The 26,339-nt window shown below is 34.1% G+C and overlaps 1 protein-coding gene across 1 annotated transcript; it reads right to left on the minus strand.

The window, feature by feature from the left end:
- Positions 1 to 525: 525 nt before the first annotated feature.
- LOC123656034 (alpha-aminoadipic semialdehyde synthase, mitochondrial) lies at positions 526 to 20,510 on the minus strand. The gene is made up of 20 exons (XM_045591756.1): positions 20,478 to 20,510; positions 18,909 to 19,055; positions 18,536 to 18,712; positions 18,048 to 18,200; positions 17,715 to 17,861; positions 17,388 to 17,466; positions 15,012 to 15,139; positions 14,497 to 14,648; positions 13,913 to 14,035; positions 13,200 to 13,371; positions 12,887 to 12,957; positions 12,284 to 12,408; positions 11,582 to 11,816; positions 10,675 to 10,811; positions 10,331 to 10,443; positions 9,512 to 9,680; positions 9,308 to 9,402; positions 8,284 to 8,485; positions 7,479 to 7,655; positions 526 to 1,097 (listed from the first exon to the last, which is right to left on the minus strand). Exons 1-20 carry the CDS (start codon positions 20,508 to 20,510, stop codon positions 979 to 981), a joined length of 2,754 nt encoding a protein of 917 aa, XP_045447712.1. The 3' UTR covers positions 526 to 978.
- Positions 20,511 to 26,339: the final 5,829 nt, after the last annotated feature.

Genomic DNA, 26,339 nt, shown 5'->3' on the forward strand with positions numbered 1-26,339 from the left:
AAAAATAACGTAAAAAAATAATTAAAAAAGTAACAAATTCAAGCCATTTGATAAAACATTTTAGGTTAGCAAAAAAATAATATATGAATGACAAACATGTCACACCTTTTTTTTCCAAGTGACATTGCTGGATAATAATATTTTCATATTTGTGGCTGTCTTGCGGATGTCAATATACTTCTTATAATAGTTGTTCGTAGTAGAGACTATGTCGAGTAGGTTTTAGTTTAAGACAAGTAGGTGTAGGTGCATTTTGTTATATAAGATGCATTATATAAGAATAACAAGCAAAATATAATAGGGAAGTGTTGAATAGAAGAAGTAAAACATTAAAAATTTAAATAATCATTTATTATACTTAACTACATTCGATCAAAAATAATGTAAAATGTATTTATTAGCTGCAATATAAAAATTTTATCAAAATAAAAAATGTACAACCTTGTATTATATAAAAATTAATGCTACTTAATAATATAAGGATTTATGGAAATAGATTAATTATTAGAAAAAAAAACCATCGTATAAAAATTTTCAAATTATATTACTTATTTACATTTTTCAATAACATTATATATTGTTCACAAATAGTAAATGACTCGGAAAAATAGTTCTGTTTATTATATCTCAATGACGTAGCGAGAGGGGGCAAGGATCTTGCCCCGGGCGTTACTCACAAATAGGCGCCAACTGGTCCGCAAAATAAAAAATTGCTGGACATATTATATGGTTTTCGAATGGGGGGGGGGGGGCTAAAGGGTATTGTGCTACTGTTATATCTGACTTTGATTCTTATATTACGTCTTTAAAATTTCACATGCTAGAAAAGAAAATAAAACAGTAAATAAGATGTAATAGGTATTACACTTCTATGGACTCCTTCTCCTAAGAGTGGAATCGTTAGTATTAGTATAATATTTAATCAGTCGCCTTAAATCAATACAAAATCTTAGTTCGATGGAAATCTTGTTTAAAGATTTAGTTTAAAGATTTGATGACTTCCTTTGCTGTAATTCCATCCGCTCGTAGTCTAGAGAGAAGTGATTTGTATACCACAGGAGCAAACGGTAACACAACACCTCGTTGCTGAATCTCTCCTGAAAGATATATTTATTTTGTTATATACCTAGTGTGTATTTTATTTACTACTTATACTATGATATATTTTATGATACTCCGTAATTTATTTACTATACCATATATATATATATATATATATATATATATATATATATATATAACATTTAGAGCATATTAAACCTATTTTTTTATAAGCTAGCTGTGCCCACGACTTTGTCCGCGTGGAATAGTGACTTTGGACATCATTTTCTGGATATATATTTTGGTTTATTTTTGTTTTTTTTTTTTTGAGTATATGTTCAACGTAATTCTTTAAATTGGTATATTTTTTATGAAACACTAACTGTTTAGTGAAGCTTACGACAATATATTAGCAACCGCATCTAAACATTCACCACATCTAAAACCACATCTAAATCGGATAAACCGTTTCTGAGATTAGCGTGCACAAACATATTATTACATTAACATTTTTATTATATGTATTGATTAAAAACTGCACTGGAATATATTTACGAGACGTTATAGAAATGGAAATAAAAAAAAATATAGGTAAACAATATCCTGTATAATAGGTTGCTTATTTGTTTGAAAACGCCCTTGTTACAGAAGCTTTTTATTTTAATTTTTTATGCCAATACACATTTACGGTCAAGTGGCCTGGCATATGTTTTTAATAAATGCATATATATATATATATATATATATATATATATATATATATATATATATATATATAAAACTGTAAAAATTATGTTATTGTAAATATTTATAATATTGTAAAATTTCGAAATAAGTTTTTTTTTTTTTTAATTTATTTATTTTAAGTCGCTTTTTAACAACTAAGGTCATTAGCGACTACAATAGTAACATTTATATAGTCTTGTACATATTTATCTTTTTTAAAAAGTTAACTGTCTGTATAAGGCCATTTTCAGTTAAACAATCTTTTAAGTTATTAGGTAGGTTACATGTTGATTTATCTCTATTATAGGCCTGACAATCTACTAGAATATGTTTTACTGTTAGATCCATCCCGCATTTACATTTTGGTTTACTAATCTTTTTCATAATGTATACATGGGTCATGTTTGTGTGACCAATACGGAGCCTAGTAATAATGGTTTGATCTTTCCTATTATTAAATGATGAAGAAAACTTATCAAAAATAGAATTTCTGATCTCATATAATTTACTTGTATTGTTGTTCTTCCAAAGTGTATCCCATAAAGTTTTTATTTTATATTTAATATGGTTCTTGAAATCAGTCGCGTTTGCCTTAATAGAAAAATCTATTGAGTTCAAGTTTGCTGCTTTTTTAGCTTCTAAATCGGCTTTCTCGTTACCTATAATACCTATATGACTAGGGATCCAGATTATTTCAAATATATATTTATTGCTAATTAAATTTGCCATTGCTTCTTTAATTTCTAATATAAGTGGTTCTTTATTGTTATTGTTTTGTAATGCTTGTAAACATGATTTTGAATCAGAAAAAACTATGAATCTATCTAAATTACTATTATATTGTATTATTTCTAAAGCTTTGAGAATAGCAATAGCTTCACAACTGAAAATCTTGTGGAAATCTAAAAGTTTGTAAAGCAAGGTATTATTGTGAGAGACTACGGCACATCCTGATTTGTTATTTATCACCGAACCATCTGTATAAAACCGCTTGCTTTCCTTATTTTTATAGATAATTTCATTAAATAAATTTTTATACACGGATGGTGGGGTGTTATCTTTAAAAAAATGTGTCAGTTCTAGATTAATAGGAAATTCATAAATGTCCCACGGGCCATAGGACGGTATTTTTTTTTGGAAAACTGATGGAAGGCACAGATTCAATTCTTTCAAGTATTTTTCAGCTCGGATGTGTAATGGTTGTGTAAGGTTTGGGCGAATCTCGTACACAGCTTTGGATGAGGATTTAGTAAAATAATTATATATTGGACTGGATTGTTGGGAAATTATGTTTACGGTATATATTAATATGAGTTGTTTTCTTCTCAAATAAAGTGGCATTTCCCCCGATTCTGCCAAAATACTCATGATTGGGCTTGTCTTAAAAGCACCAATACTTAGTCTTAAAGCATTGTTATGAATACTTTCTAAACATTTTAAGCTACGTTGTTTAGCAGAATCATAGAATATAGAAAACCATAATCTAATTTTTGTCTAATAAGAGCTTTGTATGTATTAATCAAACAATTTTTATCAGCACCCCAGGATAGCGATGACAACACTTTTATTACATTTAATCTTTTATTACATTCAGTTTTTAATTTATTTATATGTATGTTCCAAGTCATTCTAGTGTCAAATGTTAGTCCTAATATTTTAATATTCTTTACTTCTTTGATTTTGTGTTCATTTAGAGACAATTGTAAATGTTTATTTTTTTTCTTTTTTTTGTTAAATATTATGTATTCTGTTTTACTTTTTGAAAACTTAAATCCGGACTTTTTAGACCATTCTTGGAGATTATTAAGTGTATTTTGAATAAGTGTTAATGTAGGATCCAAGGTTTTGCCACCGCAAGTAATAGTCAAGTCATCCGCAAATAAGAAACTTTTCACAGGTTTGTCTATATACGAAATTACATCATTAATGGCCAGTAGAAATAGAATAACACTTAAAACTGATCCTTGCGGCAAACCATTTTCAATGATAACTTGATCTGATAGTGTATTATTAATTCTCACTTTAATAGTTCTATGAGTCAAAAAGTTTTTAATAAATGCAAGTATGTTTCCTTTAATATTTAAGCCTTGTAAAATGTCAATTACTCTATGTTTCCAGACCATTTCGTATGCTTTCTCAATGTCAAGTGCTACCAAAACCAAATAATTGTTGTCTGCTAAAGAATCTAAAATTTCGCTTTCTATATTCATCAAGTGATCAGAAGTCGACCTGAACTGTCGAAACCCGTACTGGTAATTTGATAAATGGTTATTTATTTCTAAATACCACTTAATCCTCTTGCTTATAATTTTTTCAAATAATTTACACAAATTACAAGTTAATGCTATGGGTCTGTAACTTGCTGATATATTAGCTATTTTTCCAGGCTTAAGTATTGGAATTACTAGGGCTTCTCGCCAAATGTTTGGAAATATCTGTTTTTGCCACATGTAATTATACAATTTTAATAAATATTTAAGTCCGCTGATAGGAAGATTTTTTATGAGCTTGTTTGGAATATTATCCGGACCAGGACTAGAATTGCTGCTTTGCGATAGTACTGACAATAATTCGTGCATAGAAATATCTTTGTTAATTGGATCGGTATTAGTACTAAATTCATAGTTTGCTTTATTTTCTTCAGTCAATTTATATATTTTGAATTGGTGATCATAATTTTGACTACTTGAGTTTGCTGCAAAGTTATTGGCAAGTAGGTTAGAGGTTTCTTTTGGATTGGCTGTAAGCGAATCATCACTGTTCTTAAGTACAATTGTAGAAAAGCCACAATTTGTTTTGTTGATTTTCTTAATTTTTTTCCACACTTCACTAATAGGTACATTATTATTGATTGAGGACGTCCATTTTTGCCAATATCTATTTTTGTTTTCCTTTAAAACTCTTCTACAAAATGCTCTTTTCTTTTTGTACTCTATTTTATACTTGGAATCAGGGTCGGATTTCGCATGTTTCTTAAAATTTCTGAAGGCTTTTTTAGATTCTTTTACAGCTATTTTACAGTCATCATTCCACCAGGGCACGTTATTAGTGTTGAAGCTTCCTGAAGTTTTTGGTATCGATTTATTAGCTGCATCAATTATTAAATTATTTAATCTAAGAACTATTTCATCTATAGAAGTCATATTACAGTTTAAATTATCTAAGTCAAATAAGTTGGAAATATTTTTATTAACTTCGTCCTGAAATAAAGACCAGTCTGCTTTATCAAAAATCCATTTTTTGGGGACTTGTATCTTTTTTGGAATTGTTTGTCGTGAATAGGTTTGTATGAAAATAGGAAAATGGTCACTATCGTATAAATCGTCTAAAGCATTCCATTCAAAATATGTTGCAATATTTTGTGAAGCTAAAGTCAAATCTATGTTGCTGGTTCGGCCAGTGTTACTGTCAAAATGTGTTGGTTTACCGGTATTCAAAATTACTATATTGTCATGGTCTTCTAGCCAATCTACTATTATTTTGCCCCGAGTATCACATTTTTCAGAACCCCAGTAAAAATGATGACTGTTAAAGTCGCCCAGAATAAGAAACGGTGCTGGTAGTTGTTTAATAAGATCATTAAGGTCATTTTTAGTAAATGAGGTACTATTTGGAAGATAAACGTTACATAATGTAAATGTAAACGGAAATTTTATTTTTATAGTTATTACTTCTAAATTTGTGTTGATATTAATTAGTTCAGGAAGAGTATATGGTTTAATATAAATAGCAACGCCACCACTAGCTCTGTTATTATGTGTACGATTTTTATAAAAGCAATCAAATCCCTTTATGACAGCATTGTAATTAGCAGAAAAATTTGTTTCCTGTATACAAATGCAGGTTGGATCTAACTCATTCATAAGTAGTTTAATATTTTCTAATCTTTTGTAATAACTATTTACATTCCATTGCAAAATATTCATCTTAAGTCCGAAACAAGTATATAATATAAAATATTATGTGTTTTAACAAAAATTAATTAAGTACTTAGTGTAGAGATTGTATCCAAAATTTCATGTAATTTTCTCGACAGTCGTGAACATCTATTCTTTAGGCTTGTGTTTAGTTTTATATGTAGTATATTACACATTTTAATTAAATCTCTAATATTATCTGTATATGAATATACTATTTCCTTAATATTTTTCTTTCCTCTGGTATTATCTAATAAACTTATAAACCTGTCCACATCTATTGGAAATACTTCTTTTTCTGATTCTATAAGATTATTTTTTATCTCTTTCCAAGTATCTTCATCAGTTCTTGTGTCTGTCTTTTTTAGTTTCTTTTTTATTTTCCTTCTTATTTCTGTGTCTTCAAGTGACGTTGTACTGAGTGTATCATCATCTGTCTCTAGAATTTCAGTTGGTATATTCTGAAGACGGGAAGGTTTTACAGTTTCAGTTTTTGAAGACTCACTGGTGGTAGGTGAATGTATGCGTTTGGTTCGTTTTTGATCAGCTGGTGGCTGGGTAATAACTGCATTAGGGCTTAGTATAGGTGTAGATTCTAAATTGTTATTATTAACAATAATGCTTTGAGTATCAATTGTTTTTTCTTCTTCCATGTCTTGGGGTGTAATTGAAGAAGTAGGTCCAGTTTTTGGACAATTTTTTGCGATATGACCACTAGTATTGCATGAAAAACATTTAAGAGAATCTGATGATATATAAATCCAGTAGTTCGTACCATCAAAGTTTACCTGGAAGAATTCTGGGAGGTGCTTTTCATCTTCGGGACTTATATAAAGTTGTCTTCTGAAACTTAATATGTGTGAGAAACCAGGATCAGGAACTCCAATTTTAACAAATGAAATAGGGGATACAATTTTTATTTTAAGCTCTTTAAACTTTTCTTCTATTACATAATTAGGGATCACTGGACCAACGTTGGATAAAACTATGCGCTTATTTCGAGTAACTAGTGGTTTTATTTCTAATGTAATATTCTTAATCATTATTTTCTTTTTCTCATCAATAAGGTTATCTGCGGTTTTTTTGGAGTCTAAATAGATACAAATCCTTGCATTCGATATTCTTGATATAAATCTTATTGACGAAGCAGGTATCAAGGATGACAGCGAAACAAGATATTCTCTTATCGTTATCCCATCAATGGAGTCTAATATAATTGCCTGGTCTTTTCTTGGAAACGATAATGACGACGTCACGTTGGCGTAACTTGTGAGTTTAGGTGCTGGTTGTAATTGTGCGGTGGGTTGAGACATAACGGTGGATTGCGATATAGCGGTGGGTTGAAAATCTTGATTGGGTTGAGACATTGTTACACTAAGGCACTCCTGTTACCAGGAGTGCCCTTATTAACACTTAGTAACAGACTTATATTATAAAACACTAATTCTATAACTCGTTTACGTAAAACAATACCGACTGTTACGTAGATATTGGTTAAATCGAGCGCCGCAGTGCTACACGTGCATCCACTGGGCTAGCCACGCGTAAACTGCGAAATAAGTTTGCTATCCCCTATAATAGAAATAATAATAAATATATATGTATTACACATTTAAATTCACAATATCTGGAGCAAACAGCAAAAGCAAAGCAAGGTCAATAGCGCCAATGGGCCAGATAACGTTACTGGTAATATTAAAAACATATTTAAAAAAACGCAAGAAAGTACTATTGTTTGCTTGCGTTTTTTACACATTTATCAACTGTTAGTCTTTTTCGATATTAGCGTCGTACCGTCGAGCACCATCTTGGCGGCGATGGCGGTGGGCAGCCCCACGGTGCGCGCCATGGCGGTGTGCGAGGCGGGGTCGCCGCGCACCGTCAGCGTCACCTCGCGCTGCTCCTTCCTGCCGTCGCTCCACGTCACGCCGACCTCGTGCCGGAGCACCACGAAGTCGGTTTCGTCTTTTTCTATATGATAAATAAACACCTCATACTCAACGGCCTTCACTAGGATTTAGTCCTTAGTCCGCAAACACACATAATACACAAGCACAAACGCTCAGACTACGACAAACATCTGTATCGCCAATATAAATGTATGCCATGTGCGAGGATTGAACCCGCAATCGCCAAAGTAACAGCAACAAGCCAGTGCTGTGGCCGTTGCGCTAACACGTCTAAAAACTACGCCAAACACATAACAATGCATTTTAAACAACAATCGTAAAATAAAACATTGACCTAGAAATGTCTTCATGAATATATTTTCTTTATATTGCAAAGGTGATAAATAAGCGTACGGTCCGTCTGACGGTAAGTGAATCCCGTAGCTAATGAATGCCTGCAGCACCAGGAGCATTAGAAGCGCGATTCTGACCCTGTTTCCGACCCTCCTCGGGACCACTGGTTACCTTACAACGGAAACATAAGTAACTTCTCTGTAAGGTGCTTCCTCAATAAGAGTATTCCAAAAGTTAAGCGAAACATTTCCTAGTGTGGAGGTATTCATGGGTGATTAAAGTTATTATTTATTTTTAAAGTCGCTGTAGTTACATAGTAATAATATTCTAATTTATTTTTTATTTTATAATATTACCTAGTTGCAGCCGTTTCCCGAGGTAGTGCGAGACGGTGTCGAGCGGCGAGCCTCGCTTGACGATGGGTTCGTCATCAAGTAGGCCGAGTGACTCTAGGGCCTGCGCGCCCGCTCCGCCGATGCGTTCCGAAAGCCGCGTCTTGAGATTCTCGTAAAAGATCGACGTGTCCATCAACCCGAGAAGCTCGCAAGCGAATTGCCGCTGATGAAGAAAGTAATTTATCAATGAATTGGTAAAATGTTTTAACTATTACAAATTGGAAAGATCTATTTCTCAGGCACTATAAAGCTAAAATAAACCATAGAACCCAAACCCACTAGAGGAACCTAAATGATCACGCATTCAGCTTCTAACATCCCACTGTTGGAGATAGGCCTCTATCTCCATGTAGGAGAACGATTGATACTTAATTCACCACGCTGCTCTAATGCGGGTTTTCGGATATGTTCCCTACTATGAGTAACGATCGCTATCAAGTATTTATGATAACAACTGGGACCAACAGCTCAACGCGCTCTTCGAGGTACGATGGAGAGACCCACAAGGACAGACATCCAAACTGGAAAGAAATATTTCTACAAAAACAAATATCCATTCCAAGCTCCCGCTTCCGAATCCACAAACTGTTGGTGTTTTAGGGGAGTACTCGCACCACTACACCACAGCGGTTGTGATCACATCAAATGATTTTACATATACACATAAAAATAATAAAATCTCTAAAATATCTAGATTTAAGGCAACTGACTATTAATTTCAGAATGTGTCGATTAATTTTACAAAATTCCTTTTTTTTTAAGTCACTAGGTCGGCAAACAAGCGTACGGCTCACTTGATGGTAAGCGATTACCGTAGCTTATAGACACCTGCAACACCAGAAGCATCGCAAGCGCGTTGCCGACCCAATCCCCAATCCCCCCAGGAGCTCTGGTCACCTTACTCACCATCAGGAACACAATACTGCTTGAAAACAGTATTATTTTGCTGTGACCTTCCTTTACAACACTTAAATCATAATCTTACCCAAGTTATTTGTGGTCCTTCGGGATGTAGAGTAGGATGAAAATTTGGATCCACTAACCCAAAAAGTTGCATGGCCTTCATTGTTTCAGCAAAACCTAAGATATTTATCGTTTTACCTTATTTTGTTATTATTATTCTATAGACAAAGATATATAGTGATGGTTATTTCATTTTTATTGATACGTTATAGTACAAACAATATACCTCTGTAACGAAGCGTTCCTCTAAACATGGTGTGCGCGTCTTCGATTCCGTAGAGAGTGGAGTAAATAGTACTATCTCTGTTGGGGAATCCTTCGAAAGCAAAACCTGGCAGGAAATCGAGGTCACGCGCAACTGACATCAATTCACCACCACTGAGAACCTCTACAACCTACCAAAAAAAAAAAAAAAAAACAGTCTCGAACAAAGAAGAAACGTTGTTTTTGTCAAGAGTTTGTTTCTGTACATCTATAGCTTCGGCAGATAGTATTTGATCAACAGAAAGACAATACAAAAAAAATTCCTTTTATTAACTTTAAAATTCCTTGCATTACCAAAATATAAATATATGTATGGGTTGTGAAAAATTGTTTTGAAGAATTCGTTCTTACACATAGAATGGACACAACTTTGGCATTTTAATGTATATTAACCAGAACATTTGAATGGGTTGAGCGATTTCAATAATTTCTTTTAACCGCAAGGTTGTGCGTGTCATGTGACCCTATTTAAATTTAATTGAGACCTGACAAACAATTTTGAGTTACATCTAATAATGCGTATTAACACGACTATTTTTTCGGCGACCTACGTTTTATTATACCGCATAACTTTTCATTGGGTATACAAATTTTCATGATTCTTGTTTGAATCGCAATCTAATGCTTTCTTGTGGTCCCATTTAAATTTGATCGTGATCAGTAGACTATTTTTTGTGTAATTTTTGATAACGCGTATATACTTGACTATTTTTTTGTCTACCTACGTTGTAATTGAAGTTGTTTTTTTTTCATTTGTGAACGACACAATTATTTTATTTACCTGCCCTCTACTGAGATATTTAGCCCCTGATATAGTATTAAGTAAAACTCCACGTGGGCTCCACGAAAACTTGTATCTCAAAGCATTGTCACTGTATTCAGGCGCAGGTAATCCTGTAAAAAGTATGTTATAAAAATACACGAAAACAAAATTTTTTTATGAATTTAACTGGTTTTTGAATACTCTTATAATAATTATTTTATAGAAAAAAAAGATAAAGTTATTATTTTTTATTTTAATTGCATTTTTTAAATTTTGTTGGACATTTGGCACTATTTATAATTTGTATTTTCTTGTATTTAACTCAAAATAATTTGAATAATTCTTATAAATACTCTTCTCACCTCCACAATATGATACAAATGAATCGACTCTTCCTCCGCGATTCTGCACATCGTGTATACACTCTAATGCCAGCAAGTGGTCAATACCGGGGTCTAAACCGACTTCATTCAACAAAGTAACTCCTGCATCCTTCGCGCTACAGGAAAAGAAGTTATCACTATCAGGCATTTATTATCTTCTATTTTTTAAAGAAAGCTTATAACAACGTCTACACATATTTGACAAATTACGTTCGCTTTTATGTATAAAACAGATTTAAGGGTATTAAATATTGCAAAACTTTTTTTCTAAACATAATAATAATAATAATAAATTATTTATTTGACCAAATACTGTACAATTTTATAATCCGCCAAACTGTGTGACAATTTATCGGTAGATTTAATGCTTGTCAACATATAATTATTATACAATATTCAAGATTTTGTTAACTATATATACGCACACCATAGGCAAACGTAGGGGCCGTGCAGCTCGTAGGGCAGTAGGACACCGCGACAGTGGACTCACCAGTCGTGCAGCTCGCGCACCTCGGGGCGCACGTAGGACGCGGTGACCATGTGCACGCCGGCGCGCACGCAGGCGCGCGCCACGGCGCCGTGCAGCTCGTAGGGCAGTAGGACACCGCGACAGTGGACTCACCAGTCATGCAGCTCGCGCACCTCGGGGCGCACGTAGGACGCGGTGACCATGTGCACGCCGGCGCGCACGCAGGCGCGCGCCACGGCGCCGTGCAGCTCGTAGGGCAGTAGGACACCGCGACAGTGGACTCACCAGTCATGCAGCTCGCGCACCTCGGGGCGCACGTAGGACGCGGTGACCATGTGCACGCCGGCGCGCACGCAGGCGCGCGCCACGGCGCCGTGCAGCTCGTAGGGCAGTAGGACACCGCGACAGTGGACTCACCAGTCATGCAGCTCGCGCACCTCGGGGCGCACGTAGGACGCGGTGACCATGTGCACGCCGGCGCGCACGCAGGCGCGCGCCACGGCGCCGTGCAGCTCGTAGGGCAGCAGCGACACTACGACTCGCGCCTGCGCCGCCAGCGCGCCCAGCGCGCCCTCGTCGCTCGCCTCCAGATACACGGAGCGCGTGCCATAGCGCTCCGCCAATGCGTCCGCTTCCTCCTTTACTTGCGACACTATAATTTTGTTCATATTCTGAAGAGATTGGAGACATTGGGAGATCCCCAAAGTTTCTAATTATTCATATTTTTACAGTACTTACAGAATATATTGCTATCAGTAATTGTTGTCTTAATGTAACATATTCTACGGTTAAGGTATACACTTTCTTGTAAAAGCTATACTACTGTCACCATCTCAGGTGTCACTGATATTGAACAATTGGTAATCTTGAACGCCTGCGGTTTTAGAAAGGCTAAAGAACTTAGATGAAGATAATCGTAAAGTATGTCATACATTAACGAGCTGATTATTGTTAATAAACGTCGAGTCAAAAGTAAGATGCCGCTCGGAAAAAGTCTGTCTCCCAGCGCATATGATCAAGTCTCGCACAGTCTTCAATAATGCTGCTGCGCCACAAGCAGTTCAGATCAGTTCTTTTGTGACTTATTTAAGTCGTAAATATTGAGAAATATTTACTAACCTACAGTAACAGCGACGTTTTTGTCTCGGGCAAGGTATTCGACTACAGGCGCCGAAACTAAACCACTGCCTAAGATGACAACTGGGACTTGTTGATCATTGCCTTCTACCTTATGGCGAGAACGACTGTAATAAATAGCTTATTCATTTATTTATTCTTAATGTACACCGGAATATAGACACATATAAAGAAAAATACAATACAAGATGTACAAGGGTGATCTTGTCGCTAAATAACGATTTATTCCAGATAACCTTGGGCATTGGACACGATACAGTAGCAGCGGTTAGAAGTGTGCACAATGCACATATTTAGGAGGAAAAATCAATAACAAATTAATAACGTTAAAATAATTGTTTACATAGATCTTATTCATAAAAGTGCATAATATTACTACTGTCTCTTATTATTAATACGTCTATTTTTATTATAATTTTGGGTTTTCCTTAAATATAAGAATTTCGTCTCTTAAAATATTTGTAAAAACGTGTTGATGACAAGTTTTGATATATAATACCTAAGCAAGTTCGTGCTAGAAAAAAAGTTTTTTAAGTTCAGTTATATATGTAATTTTAAATCACTACCATAGTTTCATTAACTTACTTATTAGCCATACGAAGTTCGTTAATGTATTCAAATGATGGTGTAAGTTTTCCGTTGCTAGTAATGATAGCCTAAAACAATAAAAATATATGTATATTTTCTTCACATATAACTTTGCCCAATGAATATCTTGTAAATATAGAATGTCCAAATTAACTTCTTCTTCTTTAATTTATGGCATGTCAGCGTCGCAACTGTTCGTTGTGCAACATTCTGCCAGTGTCAAGTATGAGATTATGTAAATTACGGAGGAAACAAATTAACAAAAATGTATAAATAATTGAAAGCTTGAAAAAAAGAAAATTTGAAGTACCCCCTTCACAACCGGCGAGAAGTTGTGTTCTTCTAGTGGACGAGTAGCATCTGATTTCATGATGTCGTCGGCGTAAGGAAGGAGCAAGTCTCCAAAGAAATCAGTGGACTCTCGAGGTAGCTGCGTCGGCATGTTATCGATAGAACAGACCAACACGCCCGGCCCTTTGAAACTACGAAATAGTAAAAAAAAAGATATAGGCACTTGCTCTCCTTGAGAAGACAACGTTGTACTTGAAGTATATTATGAAGTGCTATATTGTAATTATAAAAATACTTTTGAGTTATTATTATTTTTGTCATACAAGTTATTAATAAGGCTAACTTGTTATGAATGGAAAGTTTTTCCTCTTGTTTTTATTAGTTATTATTAGGCCTATAGGTATATCTAATTACTCATTCATTTTATTTATAGAAACTGTACGTTGGAGTAAATATTTGATGCAACAGAGATAAAATTTGCCCTAGAAAAGCAGAATTAATCGTACGATCACCTAAACCAATTCATTTGTTATCTATCGATATAATTATCACTACCCAGATAAAAAATGGCACTCTTTATTTATCGTTAAATATGTTGTAGTGAAATAAAAAGCATCTTTTACAGATAATAATTCGAATTCTTTTAATTAATTTAGTACGCAATTTTACGTAGGTGCGTTGTACGAATTTTTCGATAAAAACCTACATTTCTCAAGGTTGATAAACAAATACCTCTTGGTGTCCTTGTTTCTATCGGCATCGTAGAGACAAAAGGGTGTGTCAATAGTGGTGCACTCGTTCATGAACTCGATAGACCCGCCGGGGTCGGCCGATATGTCGCAGATTGCCAGCATTCTGTTGTGCAGATTATCTTATTTTTAATGAAATACATTCTTCTGCAGAAAGAACTCTTAACAATGCAAGTTCTACACACATTTTACAGCAATACAATGATTTTAACTATAACTTTGTTACATACTTTTTTCTACCTTCAATTTATAGTAATACTATTTTTATTTATAATTGTAATTTTTTTTTTGTAGTAGATATGGATTATCTCATATTTTGCATGCTATTATACAAAACAAAAAAGAATTCTACAAATAATTTACAAATAATTCGGCAACTAAGCGACAGTTGCTGAATTTTCCTAACGAAACTTTTAACGAAAGTTAAGCTAGCTATATGGCACCACACAAAACAAACATTATACTACATAAAGTTAAAGGAGATTGAGGAGATAGAAAAATGTAGAATAATATAATACATTAATAGAGATAGAAAAGTACAAAAGAATATAATAGACCAATCTCTACCTGTGTGGTAGCGCCGGCGCGCCGATACTTTTAGGTAACCACGGCGTGTGAGACGGCATCAGCAGATGCTTGGCGTCTGGAATTGTCAGCAGCTTGGGGCTATCTACGGCCCAGTAGATGCAGTTCACCAGTACCGATGTGTAGGGAGCTATCTGTAGCCATATTGATTATTTAAGTGTATTTTTCGATGTTTTATCGTTATTTATAATAAATGTAAGACGCACAAATCTAATGTCAATTTGGTAATCAACGAGATGCTATAATGTAGGATTGTATGGTCACGTGAAAAAGAATCCGTCCCACTACGTTGGCAATTTGCCACTAAAGTTATCTCTCCACAGTCAGAATGGCAGAGTTAATACAAGATTGAACCATGTCGAGTCAAGGGTCATGCGTGATGTTGGTAACTGATAACAGCGTCAAGAATAGAATGAAGTAGAGACAAAATAAGGACAAAGGATTAGACCACCATCGGATAAATAGCTAGGAAGAGAAAGATCCTGATAGAAACTCACTTTTTGTGCGAAAACAGATATGTAACGTTCTGGGTGCTCTTCATATTCCTGAGGGTCGTAACCTCCGCCATTCTTTCTGACCAAGTGGTGTCGTCTTCTCACTTCGCAACCATAAATTTTGTTAGGACCTTAAAAAATTTAAATAAAAACATTTAAATATTGTTAACCTGGAAAGATTTTCTTAACTAGTTTTAAAACATCTAGACCGGCCAAAAGTATTTCATTTTGACAAACCAACGAAATATTACACTACATGTTTACAGCCTAGTAAAGATATTCGGATAAAAAAATATGTACTATATAGTAAATATTTTTCGCCCAGCACCAGCAAAACCATGTAAATATTCATATTCTAGCATCTCTAAAGCTATGACTCCAAGTAACATACTGTTTAAGACAAAGTTTAACTTAAAGAGGATCAATTCTGTCATACATGATTTTTGTGAAACTTTAACTGTTTTCACAGCGCACGCAGCGGAAACTCTCAAAAGGATAAAATAGCCCCCGATTTTGAAACATTCTTCATTGGTGCTCCGCTCCTTTTGGTCTTAGCATGATGATATATAGCCTATAACCTTCCTCAATAAATGGGCTATCTAACACAAAAAGAATTTTTCTAATCAGACCAGTAGTTTCTGAGATTAGCGCATTCAAACAAACAAACAAACAAACTCTTCAGCTTTATAATATTAGTATAGATAGTGTTTTTTTTTGTAGTTTCATATATACTATAGTGTTTACTATAGTGTATATTGTTGTAATATATAGTACCTATGTAAGATGTGGATTAAAAATAAAATTTGAAGGCTGTCTTACTACACATATACCGCATTTTCTACAGTTCTACTAGTTCTTGTTAACCGACTTCCAAAAAAGGAGGAGGTTCTCAATTCGACTGTATTTTTTTTTTTATGTATATTACATCAGAACTTTTGACCGTGTGCAGCGATTTCGACAAATTTTCTTTTGATCGAAAGGTGGTGTGTGCCAATTGGTCCCATTTAAATTTATTTGAGATCTAACAACTACTTTTCGAGTTATATCTAATAATGCGTTTTTACTTGACGCTTTTTTCGTCGATCTACGTTGTATTATACCGCATAACTTTCTACTGGATGTACCGATTTTGATAATTCTTTTTTTTTGTTGGAAAGGGTATATCCGTAGTTTGGTACCATGATAAAGAAACTAGGCACTGATGATGGGATCCCAGAGAAATCGAAGGAAACTCTCGAAAATCCGCAATAACTTTTTACTGGGTGTACCGATTTTGATAATTTTTAATTTAATCAAAAGCTGATGTTTCTCATGTGGTCACATATAAATTTTATCGAGATCTAATAACTACTTTTTGAGTAATCTTTGATAACGCGTAGTTACTTGACTATTTTTTCGTCGATCTACGTTGTATTACTCGTCGATGTAATTGAAGTCGGTTTTTTTCGTTTGCGAACAAACACAATTATATTACCTTTTTTTTTTAAACTTATTCTTTAAAACTAACGTAAATATCTTTTTATTTTATTATAACTTTTTATACACGTCTCTTAAAAATTGTTCAAAACAAATTTATTATTAAAAATAATATTATTCAATTTTTATGTTCAAATAAAATCTATTTTTTGTTAATGTAACTAGATCGACAAACAAGCGTACGGCTCACCTGATGGTGAGGGATTACTGTAGGTTATAGACGTCTGCAACCACAGAAGCATCGCAAACGCGTTGCCGACCCATCCCCAGTTCCTACTAGGAGCTTTGGTCACCTTACTTACCAACAGGAACACAACACTGCTTGAAAACACTGTTATTTAGCTGTGATCTTCTGTTAGGTCGAGGCACTACCCCAATAGGGCTACCTCAATTAAAATTAGTTAGTTGTATGTAATGTTTTGTTAAATGTTACTAGTGATCACCTAGTGGTCGAAATACGACCATAATTAATTTAAATTATAACTTTGAACATTAATTATAAAGGTTCTGTTGTCAAAGACCATTATAAACAAAACAGTGTATCTATATGAATGTCTGTGTCAAATACATGGTAGTTAGTGTCTGTAATGTTTTTTTATTTGTTTGATGTATTCTTATGCATAATTAAAAAAAAAAGGGTTCGCAATATTAGCACTCCTTCCCTATATTTTCTCACGCAATTTTCGTAAAAAGGGGTACAAAGTTTTTCATGTATTAATTATATATATAGATAATATATATATAGATGACATTAATATATAGATTATTATTGAACCATAACGATTATTTGTCAAAACATATCATAATCTTTTCTTATCAAGCCTGTAATTGTGCACCTATAATTTAGTAAATCCACTTTATCTTGTAGGAAACTTATCATTATTTATTTCGGATTTAACTTACTGCCGTGCTCTGCTACTTTTCTTAACATTTCAGGTGGAACATATTCATGAGGTAATTCTGAAAATATTTCTTGACTACCCTAAAACAAGAAAAACATAAATAATTTACAAGTTTTTTGTATTTAATAACACTAATCTTTTTATTCATTTTTTTAGATATCACGTTATCAAAATTCGTGAGCTTAGGTTAGGTGCGCTGATCATAAGTAAATTGAAGATGCGCTAATTATGATTTGTATAAGTTACTTATCCATAGATACTAAAGTGAGGTTTAAGTAAATCCTGTATTCTCATCTAAAAAAAACTGCTCTTAAAGTATAATTTTAACCTGAGAAACGTTTCCCGAGCCAGTGAAGACAAAGGTAAGTGGTCCGAGAGACTTTGGCATCATTCCTAGAGCTACTTCGTAGCCTGCGTCGCGGATCGCCTGTCGCGCCATGCTTGAATTCCGGTAGTTGTGGGCTGGACCTATGTGCTAAAATAAAGTTGGTTTAAAGATAAACTAATCAATAAAATAGAACATAAATGGTCATAAATGTGATATCAAGACTTCACCAATGTGAGTGATCTTGGTGATTGTTATAAAAATAGTAATTTGATCGTTATCTAGGCTCAATTTTTTTTTAAATATAACCCTAGAAGTCGTATTAGACGATTTTACCATGAATGGTGTATGATGTCCCAACGCAAGTAATCGCAACCCAAGTCCATGCAAAATGTTGACCATACCCGCCACTCCCGCATACTTTCCAAATGCTACGACACGATTACCAGCGTCATCCATTAGCTTTTCGTAATCGATTAGACGGATATTCTGAAAATATAGCAAAAAATGTTAAAACTGCAAACTCTAGCTGTAAACTATACTTTGTTGATAACGAACATAACCAATTTGAGCTTAACGCAAGCTGCTTACTATTACGTAACGAACGTAAGCTACTCACTTCTACAACAAATAATATATTTTTTACTTAGCAAACTACGAGTCAATAGTATGACAAAGCAATATCTTTATCGTAAATAAAATGCAAATAATTATGTTTGTTTATATGAGTTGATAATTAAGTAGGTATTTAACATTTCTATCAAAAACAAAGTTTTAGCCATCTCGTCAATTAGTATTTAATTAAATTATTAAATTGGTATCACCTTGGCCAATATAGCATCCAGCATCGGCATATTTGCTTCTTGAGCTTTGATAGTGTGCGAAAAAAAGCAGTAAGTCTTGTTAGGAATAAGAAGGTCGACGGGAGTTTGTTTTACCCCAAATATTACATTAGCTTCGCTGATATCTTCTTGTACAATCGCCCCCGCATTTATATATGACTTAAATAAAATGATTTAAAAGTACAATTAGTATCTTCATTAATTTTCAAGATTAAATTAAAAAGTGCAAATCATAATACATCATTAAGTTAAAGATAGGTATAATATACTAGCTCATAACATTTTCCAGAAGACAGTTTTCTAAAAGTTCTCACAAAAATAAGTTATAAAATTAGGATAACTTAATCTTAGTTACCTGCATAGGGTAGGCCCTGCGATTGGAAGGCTGGACAATAACTTTTACGCCATTTCGAACGAGACGATTGACATTCGCTGGTGAGAATGGTGCTCTCCTCTCCCATACTGATTGGTCTTCTCTGCGTATTGCTATCGTTCGTCGAGGCTATAAATTAGTATATTAATTGTTAATAGTTGTTGTTAATTTTAATTTTATTAGTCGCCTACCAAGTCTTCAATAAAACATTATATATCCTTATCGATACTAGTGATAGACTTCGCTAGTGTCCAATGGTACTATATTTTAGTGAGTAGTTTTACACTTGAGTCTTTATAAAACTATGTTATAGCCCATATTAAAGTTTATTAATTGAGTTCAAACAGATCCTAATGGCCTTTGCCTCCTGCAGTTAAATGCTTTAGTAACTCATATGCAGAATAAACTTTTTTAACCACCGCTGAAACAGGCTGGGCGTCGGTAAAAGGGAAGGTAATGAAAGTATTGTCGAAATACATAAAATGGTTTGTTGACCACGGAACTAATATTTGTTGTAAATTTAAAACTATCATGTCTATCTGTCTTAAATCTTCTTCTATCTTCTTCTTCTTTTCTATATAACTTTATGTCGTTCACTCATCACGAGATTTTAAAAAAGCGCTTAAATAATAAAGATAAAGTTTGGCAGGGGGATAGTTCATCGTTATTAGACGTTTGAATGAATTTTTCGATAATACTAGATCAGAGGGGTCTAAGGGCTCTTAAAGTTTATATGAAAGTTCTTAATTTTTTACTTTACAAGCTTGAAATTCGGCAGGAAGATAGTTAATAGTTAGTAAACGTCCACTAAGAACTAATAATTTTGACATGGCCGCATTAATGAGATTATTTAATTTAATATTTTATATTTAAAAAAAAAAAACATTTTTTGTGCTACAAACTTAAAATTGAACACAGAGGTAGTTTATATAGTTAGTAGAGGTCTACTAATAACTAATTTTGCGACAGGACCGACTTAAAGTAGCCGGCGTAAGATAGTTAAAGCTCACAAACGATGCATGAAAGTCCTTTATTTTTTGGGCAACGAGTTTATGGCAGGAACATTAATAAAAATTCTAAAAGAAAAATCGAAATTTCATCGTAAGTTTAAAACCTATGGCAACAAATCTGATGAACAAACTTATAAACTACTTCGTGATCGAGCGAAAAAAGTGGAAGTGGAGTCTTATCGTAATTATCTATCTCATATTGAGAACTCCATTGCATCTAATACTAAAGCATTTTGGACTTTCAATAAAAGCATGCGGACCAGTTCTTCTATACCCTCTAATATGTCCTATCAAGGTAGGTCCTGTTGTAATGGACAAGGAATCAGCAATCTTTTTTTGATTATTTTAGCTCAACCTTTTTAACTCGTAATTCCTGTTCTAATCTTTCCATCGAGGATGACATTATCGATTATACTCTTGACATTCCTGGTGATATAACCTCTTTAGACGTCAATGAACTTGAAATTCTCAAATTCCTCAAAGGCCTTGATCTCAATAAAACTGCAGGACCTGATGATCTGCCTGCAATTTTTATAGTTACCTGTGCTAATGAACTTTGTGTTCCTGTTTCCATCCTTTTTAGAAGATCTCTTCGTGAAGGCGTTATGCCATCTAAATGGAAGCTCGCATATGTAACCCCGATACACAAGAAAGGTCCTAAAAATTGCATTGAAAACTATAGACCGATCTCTAAGCTTTGTCACTTAGCAAAAGTATTGGAGCCCATAGTTCATAACCAGGTTTCTAGCAGTTTAAAATCTTATTTTACACCTCATCAACATGGGTTTTTGAGGAATGGATCGACAGCGACTAATCTAGCTGTTTTTACTGATTTTATTTAACATCAGATGGACCAGGGTAATCAAGTTGATGTCATTTACACCGACTACGCAAAAGCCTTTGACCGCCTAGATCATAAAATGCTTTTGATGAAGCTCCAGAAAATTGGTGTCAGGGGTGATCTGTTTCGATGGTTCACTTCATACATTCAGAATAGATCCCAAGCGGTAGTGTTAAAGGGTTACATGTCTTCTTAGATCAAAATCCCCTCGCAGATGATATGAAAATTTTTCGAGTAGTTAATAATGAGAATGATGCTAAAAAACTTCAAGATGATTTGTTGAGTTTAGATAGTTACTGTTTTGTTAATAAACTTCCCCTTAATGTATCTAAATGCTTTTCCATCCGTAAAATACAGCCTTTTAGATCTCATAATACAAGTGATTTAGGCGTAGTCATTGATAGTAAACTGGTTTTCGACAAACATATAACCAATATCGTAAACAAAGCATCTAGAGCTCTGGGCTTTGTAATTCTTATGTCTAAGTCCTTCAAGAGAATGAAAACAGTAAAAGTTATTTATTGTGCTTATGTCCGGAGTCATCTTGAGTACGCAAGTGTCATTTGGAATCCTAGATACGACATATATATTAATTCAATTGAACAAATTCAGAAAAGGTTTACGCGGTTTTTAAATTTCAAATTCCGCATTCCCAATATGACATATAACGAGCGTTGTTCGAAATTTCACCTGTTGCCTCTCTTCTTAAGACGCAGTGTTATAGATATTACTTTCCTTCTCAAAATAGTAAGAGCTGTAATCGACTGCCCTGATCGAGCATAGAGTGTTGTTCAGGATACCGTCACGTGCATCTCATAACAATACTTATAAGCCGTTTATTATTCCATCCTCTGGTACAAACTACCGACAGAATAGTGTACTTATTAGAGCTTGTCGGGCATGTAATAATATTAATGTTGATATCGACTTATTCCATGGGAGTATCAGTACCATAAAAATGGCGATTGTTAAATCTATGATGGAATCTGTGCACACTGGTAACTAACTATTCTTATTACGCATTATATAGATTTTTTTAGTTTCTATATGTGATAGCTTGTTATTAGCTTTTTTTTTATTCATATTCTGTATGAGTTATAGTTATAGTAAGCTGTAAGCTATCCAAATAAAATAAAATAAAATAAAAACATAACGTATTCATTATTTAGTAAGCGTTCAACTTATTTGATGACAGGCCCGCATCAAGGCTCTCAAAAGTTTTCATAAAAGTCTTTAATTATTATTTGTGCTACAACTTTGAAATTTAACACAGAAGTAGTTAATAGTTAGTAAACGTCCACTAAGAACTGATTTTGCGACAGGACTAGATTAAGGTGGTCTAATGGCTCTCGTAATATCGTCATACAAGGCTTGGGCCTCATCGTCAGAGTGAGATGACGTCTGCGCATATACCTGTATCATTTTTAGGGACTACCTGTCCAGTGACTTTAAGTGCAAGTTACGCTACCCGGGTCGACACACTACTGACTTCCACAATGTTGCTTGTGAGAGTCTTTGAACCAGGAAATCGACGCCACCTTGGGAAAGAAACACCTTCACGGAAGTAGCACAATTGTCTGAAGTCCAGGATCATCGTATCCTCGCCCTCTCTTCGGACTTTAGATAGGACTAATATGCCTAGTATGCTCAAAACACTGCTGCTTCTCTCGGGCCTGTGTATTTGAAAGCCAATAGCTGAATCGTTGGTTGGCTTTAACAGTTTCAAGGTGATAGTGTAACTGTGTTATGCCTTAATCGCCTCTTGCGATAACCACGGGAAGAGAGGGGGTGGCAAATGTGGTATACAAAGAGGTACTAAATTATTGTAATACAATAATTTATTTAAACGCGCTAATTTCAAGAACTACAGTTGTGAATCGAAAAATTAATTTAGTGTTTGATAGTCCATTTACCGCGGAAGGCTAATTAAATAAATAATTTATGTCCATTTTTTTTCTCAAATTAACGCGTCACACGCGTCAACCGCAGTATATAAAAAAAAAAAACAAGTTTTGTTATTTTATATCGAATCTCTAATATATGTATATCAGTCAATCAGTCAGTTAGCTCAGCGTATTGCAATCCACTGCTGGACATAGGTCTCCCCAAGTTCGCGCCAGACATCCCGCTTTTCCGCAATCCTCATCCAGCCTACACCGGCAATCTTACGTAGATCGTCGGTCCAACGGGCTGGCAGACGTCCCACACTGCGTTTGCCAAGACGCGGTCTCCACTCCAGAACCCGTCTGCTCCAACGGCCATCGGTCCTGCGACACAGATGACCAGCCCACTGCCACTTCAACTTGCTAATTCTGTGGGCTATGTCGGTTACTTTCGTTCTCTCACGGATAGTCTTATTTTTAATCCTATCTCTGAAAGAGACCTCAAGCATAGCCCGTACCATCGCTCGTTAGGCGACTTTAAACTTGCGAACCAGTCCCTTCGTCAGTGTCCAGTGTATTTATTAAATAAAAGATTGTTACCATCGTAATAAGATATTGCCTATCTCAATTATTGGTATCAAGAAAAGATAAAATGGTTAAATTTATTATTAATATATCGTCTTATCTTTTAAGAATAATAAAAAATATAAGTTTCGGAATGGTAAATATCCAATTAGTTACGTAATATTATTATTATTTTTAAATATCTAGACCAAATGGTGATATTTATTTTAAATACCTAAAACAAAAATTACCAAGTCCATGTTATACTAGTAGGTACACTAAGCCTTTAATCATACGGGGATCGAAAAAAAATAAACATAATTAAGAATAAAATCTAGGACGCTGTTTAGTCTAGCAGCTAAACTCTAGCAGCAAATCAGCGTGCCTAGATTTTATCGAGCTGGAATCTAGGAATCTAATCTAAATAGTGGGCAATGTTTTTTTTTTTTTTAATTTTATATACGACTAATTGTTTAAAGATAATAAATATTAGTAAGTAATAAAATTTCATTCTTTGAAAAAAATATTCACGGTCACCAACCCGCCTGGCCAGCGTGGTGACTATGAGCAAAACACACGTGTTCACGCCATTTTCGGCGCGAACTTGTGGAAGCCTATGTCCAGCAGTGGACTGGTGTGTGTGTGTGTGTGTGAAAAATATTATTATATTATATTATTATTATATTTAAAATACAAGTTTAATACGTAGGGAACCTCCCGAGTAGGTACTGTACTAGGTACGTACCTACATTCGGAAACAATATATCATTTATTCAGACACTAAAAATTTTTGACTTTAAGAATGCTTTAATCAATTAACTGAAGCCCTTATAGTTCCACCTAGCCACTGGATATGGCTACATTCTGACTGACGAGGATCGTGTCCAGATAGCTATTACTTTTGTTTTTTGTTGATTTTATTTGTTATTTTATATTTTTATTTGCTTCTATATATATATTGATTTACTAACATTAGATATAAGTTATTTTTGTAATACTAATATTAAGATATGGACTATGTCTGAAACAAAATAAATTAATAAAAAAATAAAATAGATTTATAATTTTTTATGCGTTAAAAAAGTCAGAAACTCCTGTTACAAAAAACATAGTTGATTAGATTTATTAATTTTTACAACAATTGAAGACTTACGGTGGTACATAACAAGGTTATCCCAATTAATACATTTTTTTGATAAAAAAAGTAAAAAAAAAAATAACAAAAAAATATTTGTCAAAACTGACGTACCTTCGTCGTAGAATAACACGCGAATGCATTAAGCCATTTCGTTCGTTTAACAGATCTTCCATAAAACATTTTATTTACATACATTATTAAAGACTACAAATAATTATAAGAAAATTGATAACAGCTCTTGCTGTCGCGGCCGTCACACTCGTAATGATGTACATGAGTAATCTATATTTATGTTTTATCATCCCGATGTTCCAAACAGCTTTCTGAAAACATTACAATCAATCGTTTATCTTTCTACGATTAAATATTATTTACCACGCCTATTGAGATTATTTTTTAACACAAACATATTATAAGAAATTGTTCCTGTGGAATAGATATATTGGCATGGCCAGTATTAATAAGTGTGATAGAATGTCTATTTTTTTTTCCTTAGCTGTGTAATAATTACCTATGTAATTGTTTTCGGACAATTCTTTGATTTGTAAAATGAAAGTGAATGATCTCCCATAGGCTCTTTATAACATAGGATTTTGAATATTTCAATAAAATTCGTTTTAGTTACTCATTTATTATATGTATAGATGTTTAAGTATTTGTGCATGTACATAGTAGTATATATAATATATATGTATCTTTATAATTATGTACTTATGTATCATTGTTTGTAAATATGTGAACTATATTTTAGATTTTTTTTTCTTTCTTTCATATATTTTTCGCCCCTTCCCACACTTTCTATATCAGTCCTCTGCCCAAAGGCTGCCTGGAAGAAACCGCTACATTAGCGATAAGGCCGCCAGTTGCAACTGATGCAACGATGCAACTGAGTTACTAAATATACAATTGTAATTCTGTATTTCGTCAATTATGTATTACATATACATATATTTGTGTACAAAAAGTCGAAAGAAATAAATAAATATAATCAGCACCATATCTAAACTCTAGTAAACGTTAAGACCAATAGGTTCCATTTTGAGGTGCGACGCACAGAGCGTAAAAGACGAAGATGCGACTATAAGTAAAAATAAAATCTTTTGTTCGTTTAAGTCAAAAATGTTATAAGCTCCTTGTAAAAGTATTAACTATCCAGGGAAAATGTGTTGAGATTGAAGAAGATGTAAAAAGTAAAAAGGTTAATCGGGCAACTACTCAAGAGAACTTGTCGATCAAATAGATTAGTACTGGTAGATTATCTAGTCGGGCAGCTCATTGGACTATGAGTCGAGTCACTATTTCCACAATGGGTCTTAATCTTTTGTGATGAGGGAGCATTTGACTAAATATTTGTTTCGCAACGAGTGGTTGACATATAACAGACCACCGGTTAAGAACCTCTTTTCGACTAGTGACAAGTCGAACAACTAATTCAACAAATAGTTTGACAACTACTCGGTCACTGAGATGACTGAGTAGTAAGGCAACACAAATAAGTCGAGATTTGAATTTATTTTGAAAATGGAAAATCATAGGAAGTTAATTGCACCTGGCTACAATGCTCTTTGGCATTGTTAAGTACAAGGTGCCCGTATATCTATCTCTATGACAAATTAAACTAGGCAAGAGACGTTAACACTTCACACAATACTAGATCCCAGAGCTATAGGAAGTTAATTGCACCTGGCTACAATGCTCTTTGGCATTGTTAAGTACAAGGTGCCCGTATATCTATCTCTATGACAAATTAAACTAGGCAAGAGACGTTAACACTTCACACAATACTAGATCCCAGAGCTATGCACTATGCTAGCACTGTGCATGCCCCTCACCCTACAGTGGCATTACATTTCGAGGCAGCTTTAAATGTGTTGCTACGAAGTGCTGAAACAACCATCCACCACCGCTTCGAAGTATCAGTACGCAGCTAAATTTTAAGCGCCATTATAAGCACTATCTGCTTATGGAACAAAAATA

The sequence above is a fragment of the Melitaea cinxia genome, chromosome 8, assembly GCF_905220565.1.
Source record: "Melitaea cinxia chromosome 8, ilMelCinx1.1, whole genome shotgun sequence".
NCBI classification, from domain to species: domain Eukaryota; kingdom Metazoa; phylum Arthropoda; class Insecta; order Lepidoptera; family Nymphalidae; genus Melitaea; species Melitaea cinxia.